The sequence below is a fragment of the Argiope bruennichi genome, chromosome 2 (genome assembly GCF_947563725.1).
Source record: "Argiope bruennichi chromosome 2, qqArgBrue1.1, whole genome shotgun sequence".
Classification (NCBI taxonomy): domain Eukaryota; kingdom Metazoa; phylum Arthropoda; class Arachnida; order Araneae; family Araneidae; genus Argiope; species Argiope bruennichi.
The window spans coordinates 77,276,304-77,304,128 of record NC_079152.1 but is presented as its reverse complement, the minus strand read 5'-3'; the positions used below and the strand labels follow the sequence as shown (position 1 = coordinate 77,304,128).

The 27,825-nt window shown below is 29.0% G+C and overlaps 2 protein-coding genes across 2 annotated transcripts in view; both read right to left on the bottom strand.

Moving 5' to 3' along the window:
* Window positions 1-27,825, bottom strand: part of LOC129956580 (uncharacterized) — a 107,356-nt gene that overhangs the window by 25,499 nt on the left and 54,032 nt on the right. The gene's annotated exons all lie outside the window — the stretch shown is intronic.
* On the bottom strand, window positions 54-13,860 carry LOC129956594 (uncharacterized). The gene is made up of 6 exons (XM_056068525.1): window positions 13,723-13,860; window positions 10,567-10,613; window positions 6,981-7,100; window positions 4,730-4,777; window positions 2,410-2,463; window positions 54-225 (listed from the first exon to the last, which is right to left on the bottom strand). Exons 1-6 carry the CDS (start codon window positions 13,838-13,840, stop codon window positions 124-126), a joined length of 489 nt encoding a protein of 162 aa, XP_055924500.1. The 5' UTR covers window positions 13,841-13,860; the 3' UTR covers window positions 54-123.

Genomic DNA, 27,825 nt, shown 5'->3' with positions numbered 1-27,825 from the left:
TATTAAAAACAATAATATATTAAAAAAGATCAAATCAAGAAAGTCAAATGATGTTTACTTTTTAAATATTTTTAATGATACTTCAACTTAACGTAATAATTCAAAAAAAAATATGTCCAATCTTTATCCGTATACTATTTTTTTGTTCTTTTTACTGTCAGTTTCGTCTATCTCCTCACAATCACCATTAGCAAAATGTCTCAAGAACATTTCAGCAACCATTTCCTGGAAGAAGAACTTGATTAAATAAATATTGATTAAATTTCATCAAGTTGTTTATGTATAATAATTTCCATAACAGTTATTCATATATAAATAATGATATTAATATATTCACTAAATTATTTATATATGTACATTTATATATATCAACATATGCTTTGCCAAGAATTACTTAGCCATTTTTCTTGTTGTGCTAGAAAAATAAATAATGACCAAATCCAGATTACATCTATTTTCTATTCGAAATAATTAAACAGACACAAAGCAAAAATTTCGCCAACCTATCTCCTCTTTTTTAAAAAAATCTGATATTTTATGATCTTCTCTAAACAATTTATTTTTCTTTTATTTCAATAATTATAATGCTGTGGCCATTTTCAAGTAGATAGAAAAAAATCAATTTGCTGATATTCTTATCACCTGTTGACTTCTCAAGAAAGTGTCTTATAAATTTAAGAATAAAATATCTTTTTCTTCTAGAAATTTATTGTTAATCTTATTTACCCTTTAACGAACTGTCATTATAAAAGAGAGATGTCACAAAAAATGTTTTTATATTTTTATGACTTTAAAAGACACTTATAATCATTTGATATTTCTTCTAAAAATAAAATGAAGCGATGAATTTCGTAAAAAAAACGATCACTTGCAGTCCGCTTTTTTTTATTTGCTGCTTTAATCATGTTGTTGTTTCTAATGGCTCTTGTTCAGACACGCCCACTGACTTTAAGAAGTCATTCGTGGTGTTAAGCCAAGGGTATGTCTCTTGTTTTTTTCAGTAGCGCCATCAAGGCCCAAAAGAACGACTTAGCTACACACACGTCACAAGACTTTTTAAGGGGCGGAGTTCATTCATGTATTTCATTCACAGATCATAATTTAGACCTGAACCAGAGAACGATCACCCCTGATCCAACACCCACATTGGTATTACTCTCGACATGGAGGACTTTTTGACCACGACAGATTTACACGCGCGTCAGCCACCACACACGCGTGGAGGGTTCGTACTCGCAACTCAAGGGACGCGAATCCAATGCCCTACCAACCACGCTATCCCGGCCTGCTTTAATCAGGATAAAATTTTATTGCTCAAATATGATATCTCCAAACTCGTGTGGTAACAAATTTAGAAATGTCTTCAAACTAGCAGCATACACTTGCCAATATGCTTTGTTGTTTTAATCAAGAGAAAATGTTATTGCTCAAAGATGGTGTCTCCAAACTCATGTGGTAACAAATTTAGAAATGTTTTCAAACTAGCAGCATACACTTGCCAATATGCTTTGTTGTTTTAATCATGAGAAATGTCATTGCTCAAAGATGGTATCTCCAAATTCATGTGGTAACAAATTTAGAAATGTCTTCAAACTAGCAGCATACACTTGCCAATATGCTTTGTTGTTTTAATCATGAGAAAATGTTATTGCTCATAGATGGTATCTCCAAACTCATGTGGTAACATATGTAGAAATGTCCTCAAGCTAGCAGCATACACTTTCTAATATGGTTTGTTGTTTTAATCATGTGAAAATGTTATTGTTCAAAACTGGTATCTCCAAACTCATGTAGTAACAAATGTAGTAATGTCCTCAAGCTAGCAGCATGTATATGTACTTGCCAATTGAAATCATGTAGGAACAAGATAACCACTGAATATTCGAAGTGATTCATGCTAACTCTTTTCATCTACGATATCTATTTCATCCCCCTCTCTTATAATTATTCAATCATTAATACCATGTTATTGATCTATTTGTTTCCGAGAAATAATCTGTGATACTTCTCTCTTCTGAACTTTGCTTCTCCGTTGTTGCTGTTGTTTGTTTGTTTTTTCAGTTTCCTATACTTAGGAAGAAATTAAAAAACTGCAACGTGTAAAGACTTTAATATTCCGATAGTTAAAATATTAGTAAAGATTAAAATAAATAAGGTATGTAATGATCCTTTCAGAAGTTACTGAAGAAAACGCTGAAGTTTGACTTAAATATTTTATATATTAAAAATAATTGACTAAATCTCAGTGTTATTTCAACGTGATTTCAAAAACTGTACATTTATGTCCATGATATTGCAATATAATAAAAATAAAATAAATTTTATAAATTATTACTCAATCGGGTCTTGAAAAATAAGAATTTTTATGAACTACCTGCACATTTCGACATGAAAAAATGTTTTGCTTACTGACGCTTTCCCTGCCTTTTTGCACCTCTCTGAAAAAGCGTTAACACAAACTTCCTAAACGATGAAAAAAAGGGACTTTATTAATCAGAATAAACAAATCTGTAATAAGTTTCGTAATTTATACATGTATGAGAATGAATTTATCATTAATTATCGAAAAATTAGAATTCCAATGACTATGAGCATTTTACATAACGCCACCTTTAAATATCGCGAATATTCCAAATTCAATAACAGATAAGCAAGTGAAGAAGGGAAAATATAAATTTGTGCCCATTTAAAAAATAATTTCATAAACTATTTAAAACCATTTAAAATCACCAATAAGGTATATTATATTACACCAAAGATTTCCAAACATTTTAATATTAGAAGAAGAAAATATGAGGGTATCTTATTAACCACATCTCATTTTTGCAAATTGGGGAAAGATAATTATGCATTCAAAGTTTTACCTCAACCCTTCTAATAACTGATTCACTATTCACAAACTTCTATATTAAAGAAAGCAAGGTAAATGTTATAAATGTTAATAGAGTAAGTGTTCTTCAATGATGAAAATATCACCATATTATTGTGAAAGTATTAACTGATATATCCAATGCTACTTCGGATGAAATTATTTTCATGCTTATTATTATGAAAAATTAACTATTTAATTAATTGCCGTGAAATATTCATCAAAATATAAAAATAACAAAATTTTATGAAAAAGATTAAATTTAACAAGTCAGCAACTGACTGTGCATAATATTGCATTTTAAGCGTGTTCTGGTTTAAGTAAATATCGTTAATTTTAGCCTTTCTGAACATGTTTATTAAATTATTATTATAATTTTAATCATTGTTGTGAATAGTAACGTGAATACGTGTTTACAACATGGAATCGGAAAGCAGCCGGTTTGAACAGAGCATATAAAAATATAATAGGACATATAACGTTCTGTTGACCGTTAAATGTCCGAAAGTGTAACAGGAAACCTCAAAATTTTAAAATAAAGAAACAATTTTTTCAAATATGGAGTTCTTGTAATAATACTATAAAATATAAGCTTCTAATTTAAGTATCCCACTTTTCCACGTTCTGACTATTTTAAATTCATTTTAATCAACAAATCTTCGCCACAATTGCATTGCTTGTTTGTACAGTGCTAAGTATGCTCAACTTAAACATGGTTTTATTTATTAAGAAATTAAGTATTAAATTATTATTATTTAAATTTAATTTAAAATTTTCTCATCCTTGCATTAGAGTATGTATAAGAATAATTTTAAAAAAAATTTATTTTCAGTAGTTTAGAATTTTATAAGGAACAAAAAAATTAAGCGTTTCCATTTCATTCATAAATATTAATATAACAAAAGAAATTGCATATATAAAATGTGAATCTATAAAAATTGGACAATCTGATGTCTCAAATACTCTAAGAACATAGCTGTTCAAGCGTAGAATTCCGAAATACGAAGCTGTGTCAACGCAAGTATCAATTTTCATTTTAATATTCATATCAATCAAGTAAATTCAATCCATTTTAAACTCTATACACCACATAATCGAATCAGCAAAATTTTTTTCAAGCCAATAACACTTATATAGGCGAATAATTATTTCCATTTTGCAGTTAACCTAATCTGTCAGCACCTAATAAATGAAAATGCTGAGATAACGGATCTATAAATAAGTATTTAGAGTTAATAAAGGAAATTATTCGGAACGAATTTTGTAGACCTTTTCATCTTGTTAAAGTTGAAGCGATCGTATGAAATGCGATATTGTCCTGTAATTTATATAAATGTAGAATCATGTTTTGGAAAGATTATTAATTAATACAACCAATTTTTCGAATTCATTTATTAATTAACCATTCTGAATTAAAACGATATTCATAGTTCACATTGGTGCACTTTGGAATACCAGATAGTTTTTTAATAAAAATTAATACATTTTCATGGAAAATCACATCTAAACCATCATAACTATTTAATATCAATATGGAGTAATTTATAATCCTTCTACCATTAATTTTAAAGAGAACAGTTGGAAAAAGATTTTTAATTATTGGATTAGGAGACATGAGAAGAAAATACTAAAGATCTATAAGCTTATCTTAAAATAAATAGATATTAGTAGCTCAGTTTCTAGAATAAAACAAAATTCAGGGCAATAGAAAAATTTTCATAAATAACTGATGAAATCTTGAGCTACTAGTATTTATCTTAAAATGAATAAATACTAGTAGCTCAATTTCTAGAATAAAACAAATTTAGGGCAATAGATAAACTTTCATAAATAACTTACGGAATAATGTAAATGACTTACCAACCAGTATTCGAAACCCAATTGGAAAAATTCATTAAATTGTTTTCTCTGAAATAAATACATAAGTTCATTAGAAAAAAATGTCATACTATTATCTGAAAAAAAAAAATTATTATAATACAAATTTCATAAGTATAACTACAATAATTTAAATTTGTTCCTTTTCATTTTTTTGTATCAAACTTTGCTTCAATTGTCACATAATATTTTCTATCGGATTTTTTCACAGATTTATAATTAATTAATGTCGAATTAATCAATGTTATTATCATATAATCTAAAAAACAAGATGTTTATAGACAGCATTCCTATTACTTATTATAAATTAAAGAGCTATTAATAGCAAATAAAAGTAAAGAAAATCTGAGGAAATTTTGTGCTATAAAATTTGTTGATATTAAAACCAAATCTGAATTTGTTTATAGTGAGGGAATTGTCAAAATTATTTAGAATGTTTAGCCAAATTTTAAACCTCCTATTTTTCTCCATTTACTTATATTAATTTAGTTGTTAATTGTATAAAAATAAAGTAACATTTGATACTTCCTGAATTCTTGATATTTTAGATTCGAACCGACTAATAATTTATATATGTAATGCACACATAAAAATCAAGCCGAATACATTATTCAGATTTCAAAATTTGCTATACATTTTATGACAAATTTGTACCTGATAATCAGAAAAATAATATTGATTACAAGCTCAGATTACAGTTAAAAAATGTGCTAAAAATCATAATTTAGTAAATTTTTTAACACCTCTTCAGCGTTAATTACGAAATTTTTGAATAAAATCTTCGTTTTTGGCACTTATATTCAAATCTAAAGAGAAATGGCAATTTTTTCTAATAGCTAAAGATATGAAAAATAAGATTTAAACTGGTATAAATAATATACAGATATTTTAGATTGGGACTGACTGATAATTTATATATGTAATGTATATACAAATATCTAATGCTTATACTCAATGCATATACAAATATCTAATGCTTATACTCAATGCATATACAAATATCTAATGCATATACCAATATCTAATGCATATACACTACGCATACACTCAAATCTAAAGAGAAATGGCAATTTTTTTCAAACAATTAAAAATATGGAAAATAAGATTTCAATTGGTTTACATCTCTCTGTCGAATCCCTCTCTACATTTCCTTTTATCCATTCTTCTTTAATTGGTTATTGATTTTCTCGCGAGGCTCTCAGAAAGGTTACCAGTTAATAGTGGCATCTTATATAGTGTTAAACTATATTTAACCTGACTTGTTTAATGCAAAATTAATAACCGTTTTGTGATTACTATGAAAATCTAATCTTCTCTAAAAATCCTTGTGCAATTTTTACTTTCTTGTTTACACAGAATAGAGAAAGTACGGTCAAAAAATTCGAACTCTAGATTTTGAAGAATCTCTACGTTTTAGACCACTCTGAGTTCAAAAAACACATTTTTAAAAAATGCTCGTCTGTCTGACCGTTTTTCTATGCGTGACAAAGATAACTTAAAAATAGATGGTTGAACTTTGGTATACAATTTTTACACCAAATTTGCAGATCTTTGTCAAATTTTGAGTGAAATCTTTTCACAGGAAATTCGTCTGTTCGGATATTCGAATATAAGTGAACAGGATATTTACAAAACAAAAAGAGCTAGATAGATAAAATTCGGTACACAGATTTCACATCTATTCTGTAGACACTCAAATTTTGAGCCAAATCCATCAAGGTGTTGATTATCTGTCGGTCAGTATTTTCAGAGGCATATAAACGCGATAATTCAAAAACGCAGTGAATTAAATATATCTAATTTGGTGCTGGATTTTGTGACTACAAGTACAGTTTTGTGTCAAATTTTGGTTTACAGTCGGTTGTGAAAAACATATCTGTAACACAAATTTTATTTTCATATACTTTTAATCGGATTCCAGAGATTAATTACCACAAAATTCACCAAGGGTAACATGATAGATTCTGTAAAAGTGCTAAAGTCACGCCAAAAGTAAATATTTCGTAACTATTGTACGCCAATGCCATGTAAGGCGTTCTCTGGCATGACAGATTTATTAGATTGTATGCGTTAAAGTTTTATTAGATCACTCCAGCTGGTTATTATTAATACAAATGTTCCAAATATAAATATAATAAAAACAGAAAAATGGATTGAAATTCTAACAATAAGTAAAAATGATTCATGTATTTTTAAAAATTATGATATATATGAAGAAAATTAATAATCTTACGTTTTCTTCTTCTGAAAATTCGCAGACAATACTTCGGTATCTATCCCAGTTTTCTATAGTATTCTCTGGACCTTCCACGCCGGTAACTGTTTTAATCCATCCCCAGCCTTTTTCTTTCATCTTTCAAATATACATGAAATATATTATATATACTTATTATATGACCTAATTAATGCACAAAACATGCCCGTTATTTTTAATAAAAATAGCTATTTCTTAAAATATTCAGCTTTTTCATGGAAGGAGTTAAATCTATTTAAGCTAAAATGCTCTTCTCTTCCAGGATTTGACCAAATATTTCATTGCAATTCAATTATTTTTAAATAGTATAAGAATGATATTGAAGAATACTCAGTTTTCTGAATCCAAAACTCATTTGAAGGCTAGAACTTAAAAAAACTGACTACGAGTAATATCCATTTCCAGTATCATGGGTATCCATTTTCTCAAATAAGTATCCATTTATTCCGCATTACAAAATTGACACAGTTTGTAAACGTCGGTATTCAATTCATATGTACTGAGCTACTACTACTTAAAAAATAATTTAAAAAATAAAAAAAAACAAGAAAGAAAATATTGAGAATTAATTTTAAAAAATCTTTAAAAAAGCAAAAGAAGGCTTATGATATGTTTGAAAAATATACTAATGGTAAAAAAAGTAGGATTAAAAAATTAAACTATAAGACAAGGAAATAAATAAAATATTTTAATTGTCATAGTTTATGTCCTTTGGATGACGAGAACACCAGCATTTACAACAGAAGCGATATTAAAAATATGTTGAATATGCGTTGCTAGTGTATGGAAAGCAGAAATATCCTGGGAGACCAGTTGGAACTGAACGACAAGGTGCATGACTTACAAAACTATGAATTAGAAATTTTGAGAATGGATAGCATGGAAAGACACTCTTTCTTATATATACCGGATGATTATAATTAAAGTTCCACTTTGAATAGGTCATAAAAGGAAAACTACTGGACCAAATGTTATCAAATTTGGCAATAGTTTAAAGAAATTCATAAGAATTTCTTTTCTGTTAAAAAAAAGTTCAAAAACTCGCCACCAGGGGTGAAATGACGCTGTATATAATATTGCTAAGCAAAATAGGACATGAAGATATCAGGTTAAAATGTGTTTAATCGTTTATGGAACATGTTACAAAGCATGTTCAATGTGGCCTCCACCATTTTCTGAAAGCAAGTTAAATCGCATTGCTGCATTCTCAACAGTAGCTCTTAGCATATTAGAAGGAGTGTTGCCCACATGTCGGTGTATCGCATCTTTCAGTTCCGCCAGATTGTTCAGATTATCACCATAAACAGTGCTTTTGATATAACACATATTGAACATGCTTTGTAACACGTTTCAGAAATGATTCAAAACACTTTAAACCAGTGTCTTCATATCCTATTTTGCTTAGCAATATTGCATACAACGCCATTCCCCCCTCTGGTGGTGAGTTTGTGAACACTTTTACACAGAAATTAAATTTCCATGAACTCCTTTAAACTATTGCCAAGTTAAAAAAAAAAAAACATTTGGTCCTGTAGTTTTCTTTTTATGACGCTTTCAAAGTTGAACTTTAATTATAACCATCCAGTATATATATATGTATTAAAGTTCTTAATAAATTGTGATCATTCCCCTTCTTAATCTCCCCTCTCTCTGAGATAAAAGAAACTACTGATTATCTTTATTATAAAAGTAAACTGCTATTTTTCTATTCAGTAAATTAATATTGCTAAATGATGCTTATATAAACTTCATAAGATAAATTAACTGAGTTTTTTAATTTTCATACTTTAAATAATAATTAAAATATTTTAATTTCATACATATTTAGAATAATTATTAACTATTAACTGGATATAACGAAATATTTCAATGCAAAACGAAATGAATATAAGTGAATTACTCGGTTAACAGGTTAAGCTATGAAATTAGTTACTTTGAATTTTTTACTGTTTAATCAGGACTTGAAAATTTCCTAGAGGTACTGCTAATTTATTTTACATATATTTTTCTAAAATATATAGCATCGCACTTCTCATGGGTTTGGGTTATTATTCTCTCAATTCCATTATTTGGTAAAATTAAAATTATATATATTATATTTCTTGATGTTTCAAATATTATTAGTGATTTTATTGTTGATTCAATTGTTGCAGAAAATAATTGACGTTGAAAATTACATGCATAAATAATTAAAAAGTCACTACTTCTAATTAAATAGTTCATTCATTACAAGTCAAATCAGAATGATTGAGTCAATGCTCAGATAAATGTTAACATACCTCTCATTAATTAAAATATTTTGATTTTATTTGCTATACATAAAACTATTTATCAAATATTATGAAATAATGAAATATTATTGGAGGAAAATTATTTTTATCTTTAACATATTTTTAAATTTGGCAGGAAAATATCCAATTACCACAGCAAAATGACAAAATCCTTATATAGGACTATATATTTATGGATTATTTTTATACTTATTAAGATATGAATTTCAACGTTTATCTTACATCATTGTACGTAATTTCTCGTTGTTTATGTTTTTAAACTTTTAAATATATTCTGAGTTTCGGTATTATAGCAGGAATTATATTGTGAGAAATGCAATTTTTAAGGTTGCAAAGTTCTTTATGACCGGCAGAGCAATTTGATGAAAGCAAAACTTTCTATCTGATCATTTAAGGAATAGATGGGGTCCTGATATATACATATTGGGAGATTTTAGAAAAGAAGAAGAGACATAAAGAACTTTTATTATTTTTTCCAGCTATTAATAAGTTATCTAGAAAATGTAGAGTATTCAACAACCATGGGATATATTTCAAAATTAAGTACACAGAAAATTAGAAGCTGTATCAACAATTTTTGAAAATTTTTTTAATACAATAGAACTGCAAAGCATTGTAGTTAATGAATTTTAATGTGAGGTAACGTGGCTGAAAAAAGTAAATAGTATTTGACATGATAACGTACATTCTAAAATATTTCCGGAGTTGTAGATGAAATAACAGCTGGAAAACTTTGCTACAAATGTAGGAATCGGTTGGCTTGTTTAGAAATTTTATCATACAATCATCTATCACGAATTAAAATATTTGAAGTAAAACTTTAGAAGTCGTATTAATAACATATGACAAAGAAAAGTCCGGTGTTCCTAGCTATTTTTTTAAGATTAAAATACGCCCATTTTTTCTTGGAAATTTTGTATTTATTAATAAAAACTATAGGTTATTTTTCTAATAATATCGTATAAATTGTTACATTTCTAATCTTTGACCTATAAATGTTTTAAATATATGCAATATCTGAATTTTATATGTATTCTTTAACAAAGCGACAGACTAAATAAAAAGTTTATATAATGAAGTTCTTGGAATTTCATTTACAATAAAATTCCATGCTAGACAAACATCTTATGTGTCTAAAAACATGTGTTATTCTATTGAAGTTCAGATGCATTTCCGTTCATTTTTGAGCTGAAATGACTATCATCCGTTAAGAAGGAGTTATAATCGAGAAACAATTGAATTTTGGAAAAATTCAAGAAAAAAAAAGGTATTACCTCGTCTCCAATCTCCTCCCCTAGTCTTTGGAATTCTTCAATATTATCTAAACAAAAATAGTAAAATAAGTTTTATTGTTCACCTAATTATTTGAATAACATGTGAAAGCCATTGATATGATATATCTTAACCAGTTAACAATTTCAACCTCTTCCGGAAATGCATATCTAAATTGTCATAAACATATATATATATATATATATATATATATATATGTTTATGACAATTTAGATATGCATTTCCCGAAGAGGTTTAAATTGTTAACTGGTAAGATATATATATATATATATATATATATATATATATATATATATATACTCATTAAAAACAGTTACTTGGTTAAATATGAAGTATTCAAACAAGATTTATATTTGGTATCAATAACTAGTATTATTATGTTCATTTCATATTGATTTTAAAGCAATCAAATACATGCTTACAGTAATTTCAAAATTGCAATGGTGAGCAACAACTGTACGACAGAGGAGAACATTGCAGGTATTTAATCTTCTGGGTAAAAGAATATAATGTAAGCAAATATTAAGAAAGAAATATTTTCATTCTATGGAGATACGTGTTTATTATGTAATACTGTACAGAACCATATCGAGATATTTTCTAATGATGGTTTCAAAATTTGCGGCAAAGAACGAAACAGAGGTTCCATTTTGACTGAGACAAAATCAACAGTTTAGTAATCAGAGTTGATCGACGAGCATCCACACATAACGTTTATCTCAAATAGGATGTAGCACATAAGATAATGTATAACCATTTTAATTTCCAAAAGTGTTCATCAGTATCCCTCTTAATCCTTGAATAAAAAAGAATTCAAGATGGTGCCTTCAAATGTCAAAGTAATACTTATGATGTGACTATACATTACTGGAACATGAAAAGGAACACAAAAAGATTCGGATGGGTCTAACCTCAAATTCTCCTCTAGTAGCTTAATGAAGGTAAGGAATGGACTTAACCAAATATTAATGATGATGAAACGTAGGTATGACTACCAAATCCGAATCCAAACGGTCTTCAATAAAGCAGAAATATCTTCTTATACTTCATCCCATAAATTCAAAGTTACGCCATCAGCTGGTAAGGTTATACTTCAATTATTTTGTAATTTCAAAAAGTTGTTATTAGTCCATATACACTGAGAAATCCACCGTATCAAGAGTGTGACGAGAATACTTAATTTCAGGCATAGCCTCCCACCATAGACAACAGAGTGGTATCCTTCACTTAGTGATCGATGCTAGGAATGTGTGAGTAGATTTGTCAGTGTTAACAGGCAAGAAACACTGGAAGAAATAACCGTAAGAATCAAAGTGGGACATCACTTGCACAATTATGGCAATCCAAATCTAGTACTTTTACTAACAGCACGACATCACTTGCACAGTTTCTCCTGGGTACGTGGCCATATCATTTGGAATCTAAATGACTGGAGAACGGTGGTTTGGTCAGATTAGTCAGAATTTCCTTTCGTAATAGCTGATGGTAGGGTTCGAATGTGTGTCACAAACCACACGAAGCCATAGATCCCAGATGTCTACTAGGCAGTAAGTTGGTGGTTATTCCTTAAAGCTGTGGACTGTTTTTACACGATCCTTTGGTTCAACTGAGCCAATCATTGACTGAAAATGGTTATGTTTAGCTACTTGAAGGCCAATTACAATCATTCATGGACTCAAAGATGATATATATATATATATATATATATATATTCTTTTATAGAAAACAAAATTAAGGACATTCTTTGTATTAATTTTAATACAAAGGATGTGATGTAAACTATTTTTTTTTCCAAAATTTCAGTTAAAAGATACGGATATACAAAAGTTGCTTAACTTCAATACATTTATGCAGATTAATAACATTTGATACGTTACGTTTATAATATAATTATATAATTCTTACGTTTATAATAAGGACCATTGTTTCTATTCCGAAACTGAACAACATCTTTTTTTTTAAAAAAGTGTTTCATATTTTGATAATATCTGTCTTATCAAAATAAGTAATCTATATAATCTTAATAAGTAATCTTCGAACAAATCAATTTATTAATAGGAATAAAATTTTATAATACGTAAAGCTTCGAAATTCTACTTTGAGTAAATACTACAAGAGCAAACACACACATAATAATCCCACAACAAATATTCCAGAAAAAATATTTTAAAAATATATTGGAAAAATTTCTCGGGGGAATTAGACAAAGTATTGATGATGTTCCATGTTTAAATAAATATAACAATTTATCACAAAATAAATTATGTAGAATTGTTATTATCTATGATCTGCTTACCTGTCTACAAAATTGCCATTTCTGTACCGTAAAAAAAGAAAGAAAATCCTTAATCGGCCAATAGGGAATTATCCTATGTTCCATAACTCAAAGCCACAATACACTGTTCTTTAACTCATTTATTAGTTGTAAAACAATATTTAGAGACCAGTGCTACTCATATCAAAATTTTCTAGACTCTGCATTGATCACACTCGTTTTACTCATAAACACCTTTTATTTGGTAATCAAGCTACTGTTTGCTCGCGATGCTAAGTGATTTTAACGGTTCTTCATCTTTTAATGGAATGTCCTGATTTTAATCATCATCCTTTAATATTTTTAATTCGTCAGCATTGGACACACAACTGCTCGTAGGCGAACATCCCCACAAAAACTCTTTTAGTTTCTAAAAGCAATTGGTATTTTATTATTTTATTTAACGTTTGAATTCGTTGTCATTTTTAGCACCTTGTTTACAATGTTAGGAGACATGGCTTTGCAATTTTATTAATCAGCTTCTGATTTTACAGAATTTTACATAAAATTTCTTTTTATATTTAAACCATCCGATTGACGCAGTATAGTCAAATATGGGTCTTGAGCCACTAAAATCCCACGATTCTATCCTATGCAACTCATATCAAATTATATTACACAGCCTCCTATTATAAAACCTTAGAAGTGTGTCTTGCGATTTAAAACAATACGATTTATGAATGCTCAATCCGTATTCTTAAAGTTGCCTTTGTTTAAAGAAAGAAGTGCATATTGCAAAATGCTAAAAATATCATTTTTGTAGCAAAATAATTGGAAAAAATTCGCATTTTTAAAAAAATTGGCATAATTAAATGAACTTTACTTAATTGGCATAAGAGTTTGAAATAGCAGTTATGCATGGCTTCTGGTCTCAAATTACTGCTGTCTCCCCAAGAAATGAAAAGAAGTAACAACCACGTTGCAGGATACACATTCTTCATGTTCCAGAACAAAATATGCATATTTTCCGAAGCTACACAAAGAAAAAATTGCAGAGAGTTTTAAAGCGATTGCAAACAATAGCAGTGTTCTCGTTCATGTGTATGGTTTACACATGTATCAATGAGAAAACCATTTTCCTCATTGATCGAAAAATTACATAACACGAAAGCAGTTTAATAATGATCTCTTAGGGGAAAAAATTATAAGGAAATTAAATCTTTGTTCGAAAATACGATTTCCGTACACTTTATTTACACATTAAAAATTTGAACAAGTTTCAAAAGAATTTAATCATTACACAGATCCAATACAATGGATGATTTTCATGTTTAAGAGCTAAAGCCTATTAAATCTGTTTCCCCTCATAGATAACGGAAGTTTAGAGAATGGGTCTCTGACTTCGGAATACAGTATTTGTCATCGGCTCAAAATAATGACAAAAATCCCCCATTTTAGTCATACCAATATAGACTCGTTTATCTTCAAAACGAGATTTCAATTCTGATAAAAATTAAACAAAGTTTCAAGATGCATCTAATAACTCCAAAAAATTCAGCTTCTGGTCAAATATTTCTGATGAATTGTGATTTTCTTCTCAAGATCTGTCAACCCTTAAAAACTGTGTAAGTAGTCTTGAAACTCATTATTTACACTTATGTGAATTACGAACATATAAGATGTATATTTTAATAGGATTAATTTTTAATTTAATATGTTAAGTAAAACATATGCTTTATTGACATAAATATAAAGGATTCCTAATTATAAAGGCATAAAGTAAAAGAATTATTCATTTTTATAAATTTTGAATAATTTTTGATATGGTAAATCCTTTAAAAATATTTATTACAGCATTAATTATATATGTAAATCTATTTATATATGTATATTTTTAGAAGCAGTAAGATTTTTTAAATTACATTACGTTTTATGGTGTTCTTTAAAAGATAATAACGGAAAAGTAATACATAAATGACATCTTTTAAATACTTAAATTCATAACGGCTTATTAATTCCATTACTGTATGAAAGAGTTATATTTCAGGTATACTTAAGAGCTATTCGAGGTCAAAACGTTATTAGTGTGTGTGTGTGTGTGTGTGTGTGCATGTGCGTGTGTGTGTGTGTGTGTATGTGCTGTGTGTGTGCGTGTGCGTGTGCGTGCGTGTGGTTGTCGGAAAATAGTATAGCACAAAATAATTTTTATACCATAACCGAAGGTTTTCAGGTTCAAGACCCGATTCCACCAAAGTACCGACATGTAAGTGATGGGGCGCGGAAGTTTGGAGAGGTGTATACCAGCTCAAGTGTCGTCCTCGTCATCTGACCGCAATTAAAGGTCCGTTCCAAAATACCCCTGGTGTTGCTTTAAAACGGGATGTTAATATAGCTAAACTAAATTAATACTCAACATAATTTTCAACATTCCATTATGGCAATAGAATTTTGGATCGTTTTCAATAGATGGATCAATTGGATCAATCGGCAATGCATCGTTTTCTTGTTTCATTAAATATTTAATTACATAATTTTTTTTCTAGCTAAGGAAAAATTATAAATAAGTGCACTTGAGGATTAGTTTTCAAGGGGAATTAAAATATGAAGTTACATTACTAGGTGGTAAAGCGTGAAATTAGAAGATGTATTATCCCAAGAGCTTACATTTCTTATGACATTATAACATTACTTGTTTCAATTGAATTTATAATTTGTGTTCATGTATACCATAACAGAGATAATGTGTGATGAGATTAATAAATTAACGCAATTTTGACAAACATCTACATCAATTTGTTGTTTAAAAATATTTAAAAAAAGAAATAATGAGCATTAAGTTATGCATAAGAGATTTAATTTGAAATCCCGACTAATTTAATTCAATAAATATTCCGGACTAAGTAGCTAATCATAAAATACAGCTGATAAAAAAATCCCGTCGAGGATAAATATTAAAAAAATACTATAACCTTGTTAACTAGGAAGTAAATAGAGTGGAAATAATATTTTAATCAAGATTTCACTCACATATCTACACGTAAAAATCAACATGCATACAGGGAGATTCTTAAATCAGGAAACATTTTTCCAAGAGAGCCTTCCAACAAAAACAAGTAATTTTTACAGTAGAACATAAAATCAGAAACATCAACCATTATAGGGATTCTTTCTCAGTGAATTAGTAAAAGAAACAAACACACACAAAATAAGATATATAATAAATTTAAAACAAATTCACAGTTTTAAAAATAACACTATAACAAACCGTAAGCAGTATGAGATATATGATGACAATAGTCACAAAAAAAAAAACTCGACTTGATTTAATTCCGGTGCAAACTGAATGACCGAACCATCACAAAAAATAACTGTGAACTCTGTGGTCAGTGCAAAACAGTCGCCTTTTTAACCATCACATGATCGAACCTTGATACAGAGATACAATCGGCGATGGCGACTCACAAAATTTGCTTTGTGATTTTAAAATCTCTTGTAATGTCCTATGTATGAATACTCTCACCCGTCTCCTCCTCTAACTTCCGCACCATATCAATTGGAGAACGTTTAACCCAATCTCGAAGATGAGACCGGCCCACAAAATGTCATCATGAGTACGTGGATTAGATAGCTTTGTTTTGATTTAATTATATTGACGTCCCGCTTACTGGAATGAACTGTGATCAGATGACGAAGGTGACATATGACCAAGGACATCCATACCTTCTCCAAAGAATAATGGGTGAGATGGTAAGAAAACATATTCTTGCTTCTTATGGGATTAAAGCATGATAAAATGTTGAATTATCTTCACTTGTCTAAAGCTTTATTCCTGGGAGTTTTTCAATATGCAGAATCAGTTAAAACACAAAAATTAGAATGCATTAGAAAAATTAGAATTAAAATGTACGAACATTAGCATGTGCAAATATAAATATGTAGATATCCTCTATATATCCAGTAACATTTTCCAGTTTACATATTTTTAAAGGAGACATTCGCTCAAATCGTGTGACTTTTCTACTTGGAATTTAAGCTTAAAAGATTACGAGCAATAACAAATGTCTTAATACTTGTTAAGTATAGTGCAAGCGTGTCTCATTAATCGAATAAAACTATTTTAGGAATATCCTTGTTTTTTCCTCATAATTAAAGGGAATTCTTTTAAACATATGCAATAAATGAATGGAATAATATGTAATTCATTCACTAAGTTCCCTATTTTTAAATTAAAATCATGGTGGAATTAAATCTTTTGGAAATACATAAGATTATAACCTGTCTAGGGGTGTCAATGATACGTGTTTAAAATTGGGGAAATTTTTCAAATATAATTAAAAGTTCTGTAAAATCTTAATGAATTTAGAACTCAATTTTGAAAACTCAATGTTAAATTCCACTTAGTACATAATTTTAAAAAATGGAATTTTTTCATTCTTAATTTATACATATTTTTATTAAAGTTTGAAAAAAATATCACGGAAATAGTAATGCCTGGTTTCCACAAGGTATTAATATGAAAATTGCGTCAATAATCCCAGATATTTGACGTATAGAAAATGAATTTATTCAAAAAAAATATATCCCATTCATTTCGCATCAAATAATAAGACCTACGACATTTAATGACTGAATTGGGAAACATGTCAAAGATGTAATTTAAAAAAATTAAATAATTTGAAGACAGATGTTATCAATACAAACACAACTTTAATATACTTGATGTGTTTTCAAAAGAAAATTTTTGCAAATAGCTCATTGAAGATTTAGATTATAATTAGTTGATCACATCTTTTACAAAATAGTTGAATATCATCAAAATTGATAACGATGCTGAATTCTAATTTGGGAGGGAAAAAAAGCTAGATATTCTTATAATAAAAAATAAAGGTTCAATAAATTTACGCAGTTAGAAAAAACAAACATTAAAAGCCTCTGAATGGCATTGAAAAAAAACGCACCTTTATTATCTGTATATTACAATGAAATTAATACAATGGAATCAAATTTCCTTTTTTTATCTTTCACGGAAAAAGTAGACCAAAAGTATTTAACATTATTGATATCCATATATGTTTGCATGATATATTTGACAAAAACTGTGCGTGCTAAAAAACGTTTTTTATATACATTCACGTTTTTAATTCCGTTTTTTTTTTTTTTTTTACTTCATGGCAGATTTAAATTCTGCTTTGTCTGCATGTCAAAAGGAAAAGTTTCTTTTCAGGTTAACAAACAGAAAAACACAGCAAAAAAGGAATCCAAATAAAAATTAGATGTACTTTATAAATTGCTTCGTATTTTTGATTTTTGCATCACGTAAATGTTTTTCAAAAGTAAATACTTAGTTTTCCTTATATTGGAAGTTTTAGAAGTCACTGACGAGAGTTCCCAAAGGTTTCTATTTGAATAAATGGTTGTATAAATTAACCCTTTCTAGGGCCATGGGAAGTATGCTTTACACCAAATTTATCAATCTTTGTATGAAATTATGTAGATTGGAATAAGTTCTGACAAAAATTTTTTTGGTAAGTCAGAAACTTAGATGCTTCAGTTCTTTATCTCACACAAAATGATGTGTCTTGGTTTGTTACTTAATTATTAATTAACCAAATTAATTAATTAATCAAATTAAATTTATCTAATAAGCTTTATGAATCCCTTTTCTTATTCTAATTTCAAGCCTAAAAATATTTTAACATAATATAACTAGAAAAAAATGACCCTATAAAGGATTATAATGAAACTATTATATTAAGTAAAGTATTTTATTAAGGTCAGTTAAGTCTTCAGAACTATCCAGGGTGGTCTCCTGGAAACTTTCATGTATTCTCTCCAGTAGAGATCTTATTTCTCTTCCTCTGCATGAAATTATGGAGATTCTGTAAGACCGATAAGATGAATTCCTTGGGTAGCATTGGTGAATTATAGTTCCTAAATATGATCCTTGGTGAATTATAGTTCCTAATACTTCTAATGAAAACAAATACGATAGGAAAGTAAGTGAAATATGTCGAGACAGTTTGAGAAATTATTTCGTAAATGAAAAATAATTCAAACTATTTAAAAACGTCATGGTGGTTTTTTATATTATAGCAGTAGTTGCGAAACATTTCAACACTGTATCCACTTTTTACTTTCTAATATGAAGATATTTTAATCGTGAAAAAAATTCGAACTAGAGATTTGATGAATCTCCAAATAGCAGACCTCTTTGAGTTCGAAAAACATATTTTTAGTTTTCTGTAAATAGCATAACTTAAAAATTCTTTGAGCTGGATGGATGAAATTACGTATGTGGCTTTTATACCAAATTTGATGATTTCTATAAGATTTTGAACAAATTCCATTGAGAGGAAGTCTATCTATCCAGTGCTAAATGCTTGAACACAATAACTTCACAACGGAAAAAATTAGATAAATAAAAATGGATAAACTAGTTAAGCATCTAAAATGCAGATTCTTGTTTTAGCGAATTTCTCAAAAGATACATCTCTAGTCAGTCTGTACTTTCCCATGCATTTAAATGTTAGAACTCATAAGCGCAAGGATTTAAGTCAGTAAAATTAGGTATGTCATCTTATGACTACAACTGTAGTTCCATGTCAAATGTTCAGTTCACTCGGTTTGAAAAATGACGTCAATATTCGTTCGATAGATTCAATAAAAATACCAAGTTTCATGCCAACAATCAATATCTGGGGACTATTGTTTCTTCAATTTCAAGCAAGGTATACGTTGCCTTATCCAAGGTCCATAATTTCATGCAGCGGGGGGGGGGGGGTACTTTTATTATAGAGTATGGGAGAAAGTTTCATGGCGATCCTTCCAAATGTCATCGTGCCGTACGAATGGATACTAGGTGTGCTGCAAACAAACCCATTTCCTGACTAATAGTCCGTGATGTGGCTGTGCGGTTTTGCAGGTCCGACCTCACCATATGTTTGTCTTCTCGGGCGTTAGTCATGGAAGAGCATTGACATCCTCCATGCAGTACAGTATGACCCTCGGCAACTCTGATTCTATGTTCGATATCGGTCGTTGGATTTCGATTAGGGAGATGCATGGTATTACAGAACAATAATCCACACTCTAGATAGGCAACGATATTGCCTTTATCTAATTCCGATACTTGCTTCTAAATAAGCATTGCTTCATATTGGAGGCATAATACAATATTCTGAGCAAACTCAAACCTTATAAAGCGCTTTCCGAATAAGAAATCCATTGCACTATTTTTCTTTTATGCAGCGCTTCAGGTTCCGTCTATCTCACTTGCATCACCGAAATGAGCTGAAACACTAGTCATTTGCATATCCCTACCTCTTGTTCTTTTCATGTGATTTTGACGTTTGGCACATCATTTCTTCATGGTACTGCAATTTTAATGGCCAACAGTATATATATATATATATGAAAGCAAAAAAAGAAAAAAGGAAGAAAATATTTATTTTGTAATGAAATCAACTCAATGCTTAATTCATTCCGGGATTTTATTCGTTATTCACAAATGGTGGCATATCTATGTACCATGCCTATTCATAAAAACCAATAGAAGGTCATTATAGCCACAACTGCGAATATAGAATGTTGTCTAAATCAAACTGTCCATAAATATCTGAGTAAATATATGGCTCAAAAGAATTCTGTAATGCTGTGCTAAGAAGTATCACAAAAAAACGTGGCTTCCCTTACTTTTTGTACATGCATCTAAAACGAAAAGAATTCATTTCTCTAATCAGTCAACTCCATTCTATTGCTGTGCAAGTACAGAGACAACTGTCTATTTTTCTAAAAAAAAGTATGAAACGAACCATTTACTCTAGTTCAGAATTGTTTTAATAAGATAGTGTTTCAGCTTTCAGGGATTATTTAGAAATTATAAGAAGACAAAAATTAAACATACTGTGATTATTTCTGAATACTGTATCATTCTTTTATTTTTCATTATCATTTATTTTTTAATAGCCGTTAATAATTCCTAACTGAAATTGGAGTTATATTTGATCATATAAAAAAACAATTGATTCAGTTACGATATTTACAATTTTCTACGTTTTATCCGTTCTAAATCATAATTTCCATTATCATTTCAAAAAATAACTGACAATCTTAATTAGAAGATACTGAGTAAGGAATGCCCAGATTATTTCCCACTTTACATTTCTCTTTACTGAATAATAATGTATATTTTATAGCAGAATGATTTTTAAAATTATCTATTTTCTATATTAGTTATCCTATAGTTTTTTATAGAAAAAAATCCATTTGTTTCTAAATAAAAAAAACGGATATGTAAAAATAAAAAAAAACCTTCCATAAAAAAATGACAGAATTTCGTAGTAGACTTACCAGCCAGTATTCGCCTCCTAACTGGAAAAATTCATTGAATTGTTTTCTCTGAAATAAATATATAAATTCACTAACAGAAGCATTATAATATAAGGTTGAGACATGAAAATGATATATTTGATTACAATAAACATTTCATAAAAAAATAATTTACACTCATTTTTCATCATAATTTACTCTTATTGATAGTAAATAATTATTGTAGGGATATTTTATAGATTTGTAAGTAATCAAGGTTTAATTTATCGGCATCATCATCTTTTAATAAAAAAATATCAGTAATTTATATTTGAAAATTTCCCAGTATTTATAAGATATAAAAAAGTTTATGAAGAAAAAACTGAAGAAAAATCTGTGGAATTTATGTGCTAGAAAAACTTTTAATAGTAAAATACTACTAAAAATAAAAAGTACTATTTTAAATAAGTGCATATTTTCAATGGTTCATATACAAACCAAAACTTTTTAATACAAACTTATTTTGAATGGTTTGCCATATCTTGAAATTTTATTTTTCTTAATTTACTTCTATTAGCTTGGATGTGAAATATAATCATAAAAAGAGAAATGACTTCATACTAACTAAATTCTTTATCCCGGCTGATAATTTCTGTATTTATATAATACATATACGATAATCAAACTTAACACATTAGTTAGATTTCAAAACTTATGTTCTGAGGAAAACATATATTCTATAATCAGAAAGAAATTGCTTCCAATTATCAGCTTTCATTTTTTTTAAAAGCAATATCAGAAACCATGATATAACAAGTCATCCAATAACTTTAAACTGTATTTTGTAAAATTAGTTTCAAAAAATGCATTATATATATTTATACCCAAATCTAAAGAAAAATGACAATATTTTCTTACAGCTAAAAATCTGAAAAATTAAGTCTAAAATGCTTCACATAGTTTTGTTTTTTTTTGTATAGAATTATAAATAATATGAATTTCAACTTATTATATAAAATGGTCAAAACTGAAACACCCCTACTCTGAGCTCTCTATACAGCGAACTACTCGGTGTAAAGTCTCCAAAATTGTTGAACATACTATTCAAGGTATGAGGAAAACTGATTAGAAGGGAGAAAAAAACTACTTCCAGAAACTCTAATAGATAGCGTTGTGCAACAGAAAATAGGCACAAATAATCACAAAAACAAACACATGCTGTATGGAATTCTTCCTTTCTAATTTCTATTGCAGATATGAAAAAAGAAGATAAGAAAGTGAAGAAACTTAAACTGTCATTGTAACGGCAATTTCGCACTGTAAGCAAACAAATTTGCATAAACTCTTGTTTTGCTGCTACTGTTCTAGGCATAAAACGGGATAAAAATGGGAAAATTCCATTTTTTTCACAGATAGCTTCGCGCTTTGCTTGTGAAATTGTTTTATGAAAACAAAAGAAATGCTGTAGCTGCATTTCTAGAGTTTCTTCGGCTTGAGAATTTACACAAAGGACCCCAAGTGCAATAATGATTCGATTACCATAGCGTGCAATGTGTGGAGCGTCTCCACACATTGCACACTATGTACAGCAGTTTCTTCGGCAACATTTTACTAATGATAAAATAATTAGTCGCGCGTTTCCGGCAATTTCACCATCTAGTTCTACACATCTTAATCCCTGTGATTTTTGGCTTTGGGGATACTTAAAATTCTAGTTTATCGAGGACGACTGCACTCTGCTGGCGAGAAGCATCGCAATCGACCAATTACGATCCGCAGTAGAAAAAGCTGTCTACAGTAGCTTCCCTTCTTTAAGATGTAGAAAAGCTCACTACATCTTAAAGAAGGGAACCATATTGAGCAGTTTTCCTTATATCGACTAGGTTCTTGCCATTGAATGTTTGATACTTTCAAATAAAATGTGTTACAAATACGTATTTTGTATCTTTTCAACATATTTTCTGTTGTACAGTGCATCAATCAGTGTTTCTGAAACTATTTTGTTTCCTATTAATCGGTTGCCCCACGCCTTGAATAGTATGTTCAACAATTTTGAAGCCTTTACATTATGAAATTCGTTGCATAGAGAGCTCAGAGTAGGGATGTCTTAATTTTGATTACCTTGTATTACATTATGTTACTATTTTGTCGTCATTATACCTGAGGAAACTAATGAAACTTAAAAGTAGTTTAAATTTATATCTGCTTTGTACATAATATTACTTAATACGGTAGTGCAATTTGTGACAACAAGACATCATATAAATTATACTCAACAATACTTTTATTTTTAAAAATGCTCTACTATCTTCATGGATTTAATTTTTAATGTCTTTAAATTCGATTGTTTTATGGAAAATTCGAAATCATTTGTCATCATTACGAAAATGTTATTTTATCTATAATCCTTGTAAAATGTTCATTATTATTAAAATTGTACCGAATATGAGTACATTTTGAAAAACAAATGCAATTAAAGTTCTAGTATTGTAAAAAATTATTCACTTATTTTTAAAATATTGAAATACAGGAAGCAAATAAATTATCTTACATTTTCCTCTTCTGTAAGTTCACAGACAACAGCTTTGTATCTAGCCCAGTTTTCTAAGGTATTGTCTGGGCCTTCAACTCCAGTAACAGTTTTGATCCATTCCCAGGCGTTTCCTTTAATCTTCCAAATATGCATGAAATAGATTATATATACCTATTATACGGACTTATTAATGCAAAAAAATATATGTGTTACCATTAATAAAATTTGCAGTTTCATAAAATTCTCAGCTGTTTTATGTAAGCAGTATAAAGTTGTGGCCATTTGCCCCCATCTACCATGCCAGATCGACTGTAGCAACTGTCACTACGCACTACGCAAATTGGCACGTCGAAAATTGATCTACTATAGATGATCTGCTATGTGGTAGGCCATCCATTTAGATAAAATACAGTTCATTGACAATGAGAGACATGATAAGAACCTAATGATAAGTTCGTACATCATTTGCTCTAATCATACAATTTTAAAAGTTTATTTAGGGTTACAGGCCGTCTCGTCTCGAGTTTCTCTAAAAAAAAAACTAATATTTTATTCTAATAGCAACAATATGCTTAAGTGACCAGAGAAAATGTTTTCGAGGTGGTTACTTCCTAAAACGCATTATCACCGATGATAAATTTCTATACATGCCTTTAATAGAGAAAAAGCTCAAACTGTATTTATGTTAAAAAAAAAACTCGTTTAAAAAAAAATGAAGCAAAACCGAAATGACTACATCAAAATCACTTAAAAATTAAGGTAATGCTGGCTTTTTACTTCGATTTTCATTGTGATGTTCACTATGAATTCCTACTAACTAGACATATAGTAAAAAATATTAATATTTAAGTCTTTTACAACGTCTGACTGAATCAATTCATCGAAAATTACCAGATATTTGTCGAAAAAATTCACGAGCTTTATGCCATGATAACGCGTCTTCTCACAGTGCAATTACTAATTTTTTAATAAAACATTCGAGAATATGGCCCCACAAGCGCCGTATTGACCTGATATGGTACCATAAGACTTTTTCATATTTCTACGGTTAAAATTGTCTTTTTATGACCACTATTTTAAAGCCATTAATTCAATAAAAAAAATCATAAAGAACTCCGAAGGAGTTTTACAAAGATAACTTCAGTGCATGTTTTAATAAGTATAATAAACGTTCCCATAAAAGTTTTGCAATAGGAGTAAATTACATTGAAAAAGAGGCAATTACTTTGTACTAATAAATTGATATCTTATGATTATGAATACTTCCGATAAATTATTGCAAATACTTTTTGATCACCATGTTGCACTTGAAAAATAAAATGCTAACTGTAAAAATTTCCATAAAAGCAAACTGTGAGTCAATCAGTAAGAAAAAAAAATTCTAATTCGTCTATTTCAGACTCTTTGAATGATGACAACAGTAGAAGTGACATTAAAACGCGATTAAGATATGTTGATATCTTTAAAATTAATAACTGTACTATAAAAAAACGTGTTGTGTGTGCATGGGAAGAGGAAATATCCTGAGAAAGTTATTGAAAGTCATCGATAAAGTGAAAATCGCTGGCAATAATGTGAGTAAGAAATGTTGGAAATGAACAACAAGGAAAGGCTTTATATATATATATATATATATATATATATATATATATATATATATATATATATATATATAATGTTTCTGAATTAATTGAAATTATTGCGTCTCCTTTTAAATGTAAAAGGATACATGATGCTAATTAATGTATCTTTATTGTAAAGGCATGATATGTTTGACGTGATATTCTTTGAATTAAAAAATTATTTCCAAATAATGTATATGTAATAATCTTATTGTTTAGGATAAATTAACTCAGTTCAGCTTCTTGGTACTCAAACTTCGAATAGTGACTATAAAATTTTCGAAATACACGATTTCTAGCACTTGTTAAACTACGTACTTAATTACTTAAATTCTTTGGTATTTTATTTTATAAAGAAAAATTTCTTTAAGTCAATCAATTAATCAATTTAATTTTTATTTTCAGATGTTGAAGTAACATATATTGCATCTCATATCTCGGAAGGTTTTCCGTTACAAATGTCAGATTTAGAATATCCGTTAAATAATATTTCCTTTAGTTACAATTAAATCGATTTCTTGTTGCTTCACTCATTAGACGAGAATATGCGACTGGGTCTATTGTTCAGGTAAAAGAATAATGGAACTCTCATTTATAAATAAGATATCATATTTTTATTTCTTGAATATAAATCTGGTTATCAGATACTGTTAACTAAAGAACAGCGAATCGAAAATATTTTTAACTTTTTTATTTTAGAATTTTAGGAGGATGCTTAGTTACCTCAGTAAAATGGGGAAATAGTTATTTTGGATACATAAGTACAGATTAATTTTTACATTTAAACAAAATATGAGTTTTAATACTTACATCAGATTTAAAAATATCTTAAAGTTTTGACTTCTAAATGATTAAATATTCGCTAATTGCTATAACTGCTATATTGTAGGAATCGAAAAAAATTCTTTAAGATGATAATATTTAGTTTGACTGGCAAGACATTTTTATAGCGGCAAAAACGTTTCACATGAACCTCTAAATATTAGAAGAGATCTTGTACTTATTAACAGTTATTGAAAATGAAGGAGAAAGCGACTGGCGAATGCAAAGAATTTCTATTAGTTTTCCAACTAATAATAAATCATCTCAAAAGTGTAGGGAATTCGACAATTATCGGTCATATTTCCAAACGTTGTAAAACAAAAACTAGATGCAATCATTCACAGTATTTCTGCTTCAATACAATAAAACTTTTTTAAAAATTTAAAAATCTCAATATACGATCATTTTTCTACTAGCAATACGTGATATCTGATGTGACATCATATGTTTATACGCATTTGCGGAACTGCAGGTGAAATAACAATTTAAATCCTCTGTTTCATTTGCTGAAAATAAGAACAATAAGTCTGACATACACATTATTTCTTACAATCCCACTTGAAACAAATTTCAGTGTAGCTGCAAAGGGGATCGGATGTTTATTAATTTGTAAAAGTTTTTTCATACCATCATCTTCAAGCCACGCCTATAGCCATCCATTATAACAAAATTTTAGAAGTCGTGTTAGTAACATAACAAAGAAAAATCACCATTGTTCTTAGCTATATTTACAAACGTGTGTGCTGGCGTCCTGGCATAGGGGTAGAGCGTTTTCCCCGTAATCTGGGCGTCCCGTGTTTGAGTCCAGTTTCGGGCATGGTTGTTCTATCTGGGAGGTGTGTGAATGTGCCTCTGTGTAAAAAGGGGTTGCGGATGTGACGCATGAAATAGCTAAGTCCTATATTTGGTGCTAGTTGGCGCTACTGAAAAAACAAGAGACGCTCAATCGGCTTAAATGACTGACAGATAACTGTCAACAGGTTTGTAAAGTGCCGTAAGTCACAACAACATACTTTTGTAATATACTTTTTCAATACTGGACACTTTGTATTTATTAAGAAAGATTCGAAGTCATTTTTCCCACACAATCATAAAGGTTTTAGATTTCTTGTCTAAGATTTTTAAATTTTTGCATGTATCAAATATCTAAAAGAAACCTATATTTTTCGCAAGATGTCAGATTTAATAAAAAGTCTAAAATACTACATTTTGGAAATTTCGTTTATAGTAAGATTCTTTACAAGCAAACAGATGTTATCTGCCAACAGTAAATTGGCATGTTTCTATGGAGAAAATTTAAAATTTTCTCCAAATTCATTTTTAAAAATTAAGCATTTTAGTCAGTTTATATTTATCATTTTCATTAGAATAGAATTTTCACAAAAGAAATTATGTCTTTGGTTACACATGTAAAGATTCTCTTTTAAGTCAAAACAACATCTGTCTTTATACGACTTTGTTTCAATGAAGCATTAAACAATTAATTTTTCAAAAATCATAATTGAAGCGTTTTTTTTCTTAAGAATCTAAATTCTTCGTTGGGGGGGGGGGGGGAACCACAATTTTTGCAAAACGTTTTTTGCAAACGTTTTGTATTACTTAGAATGTTGTTGTTGTTTCTTATGGCCCTTGCCACGAATAAGCCCGCGGTTCAAAGACAGCCGATTTAAACCTAAGTGTGAGCGCCTCTTGTTTTTATCGT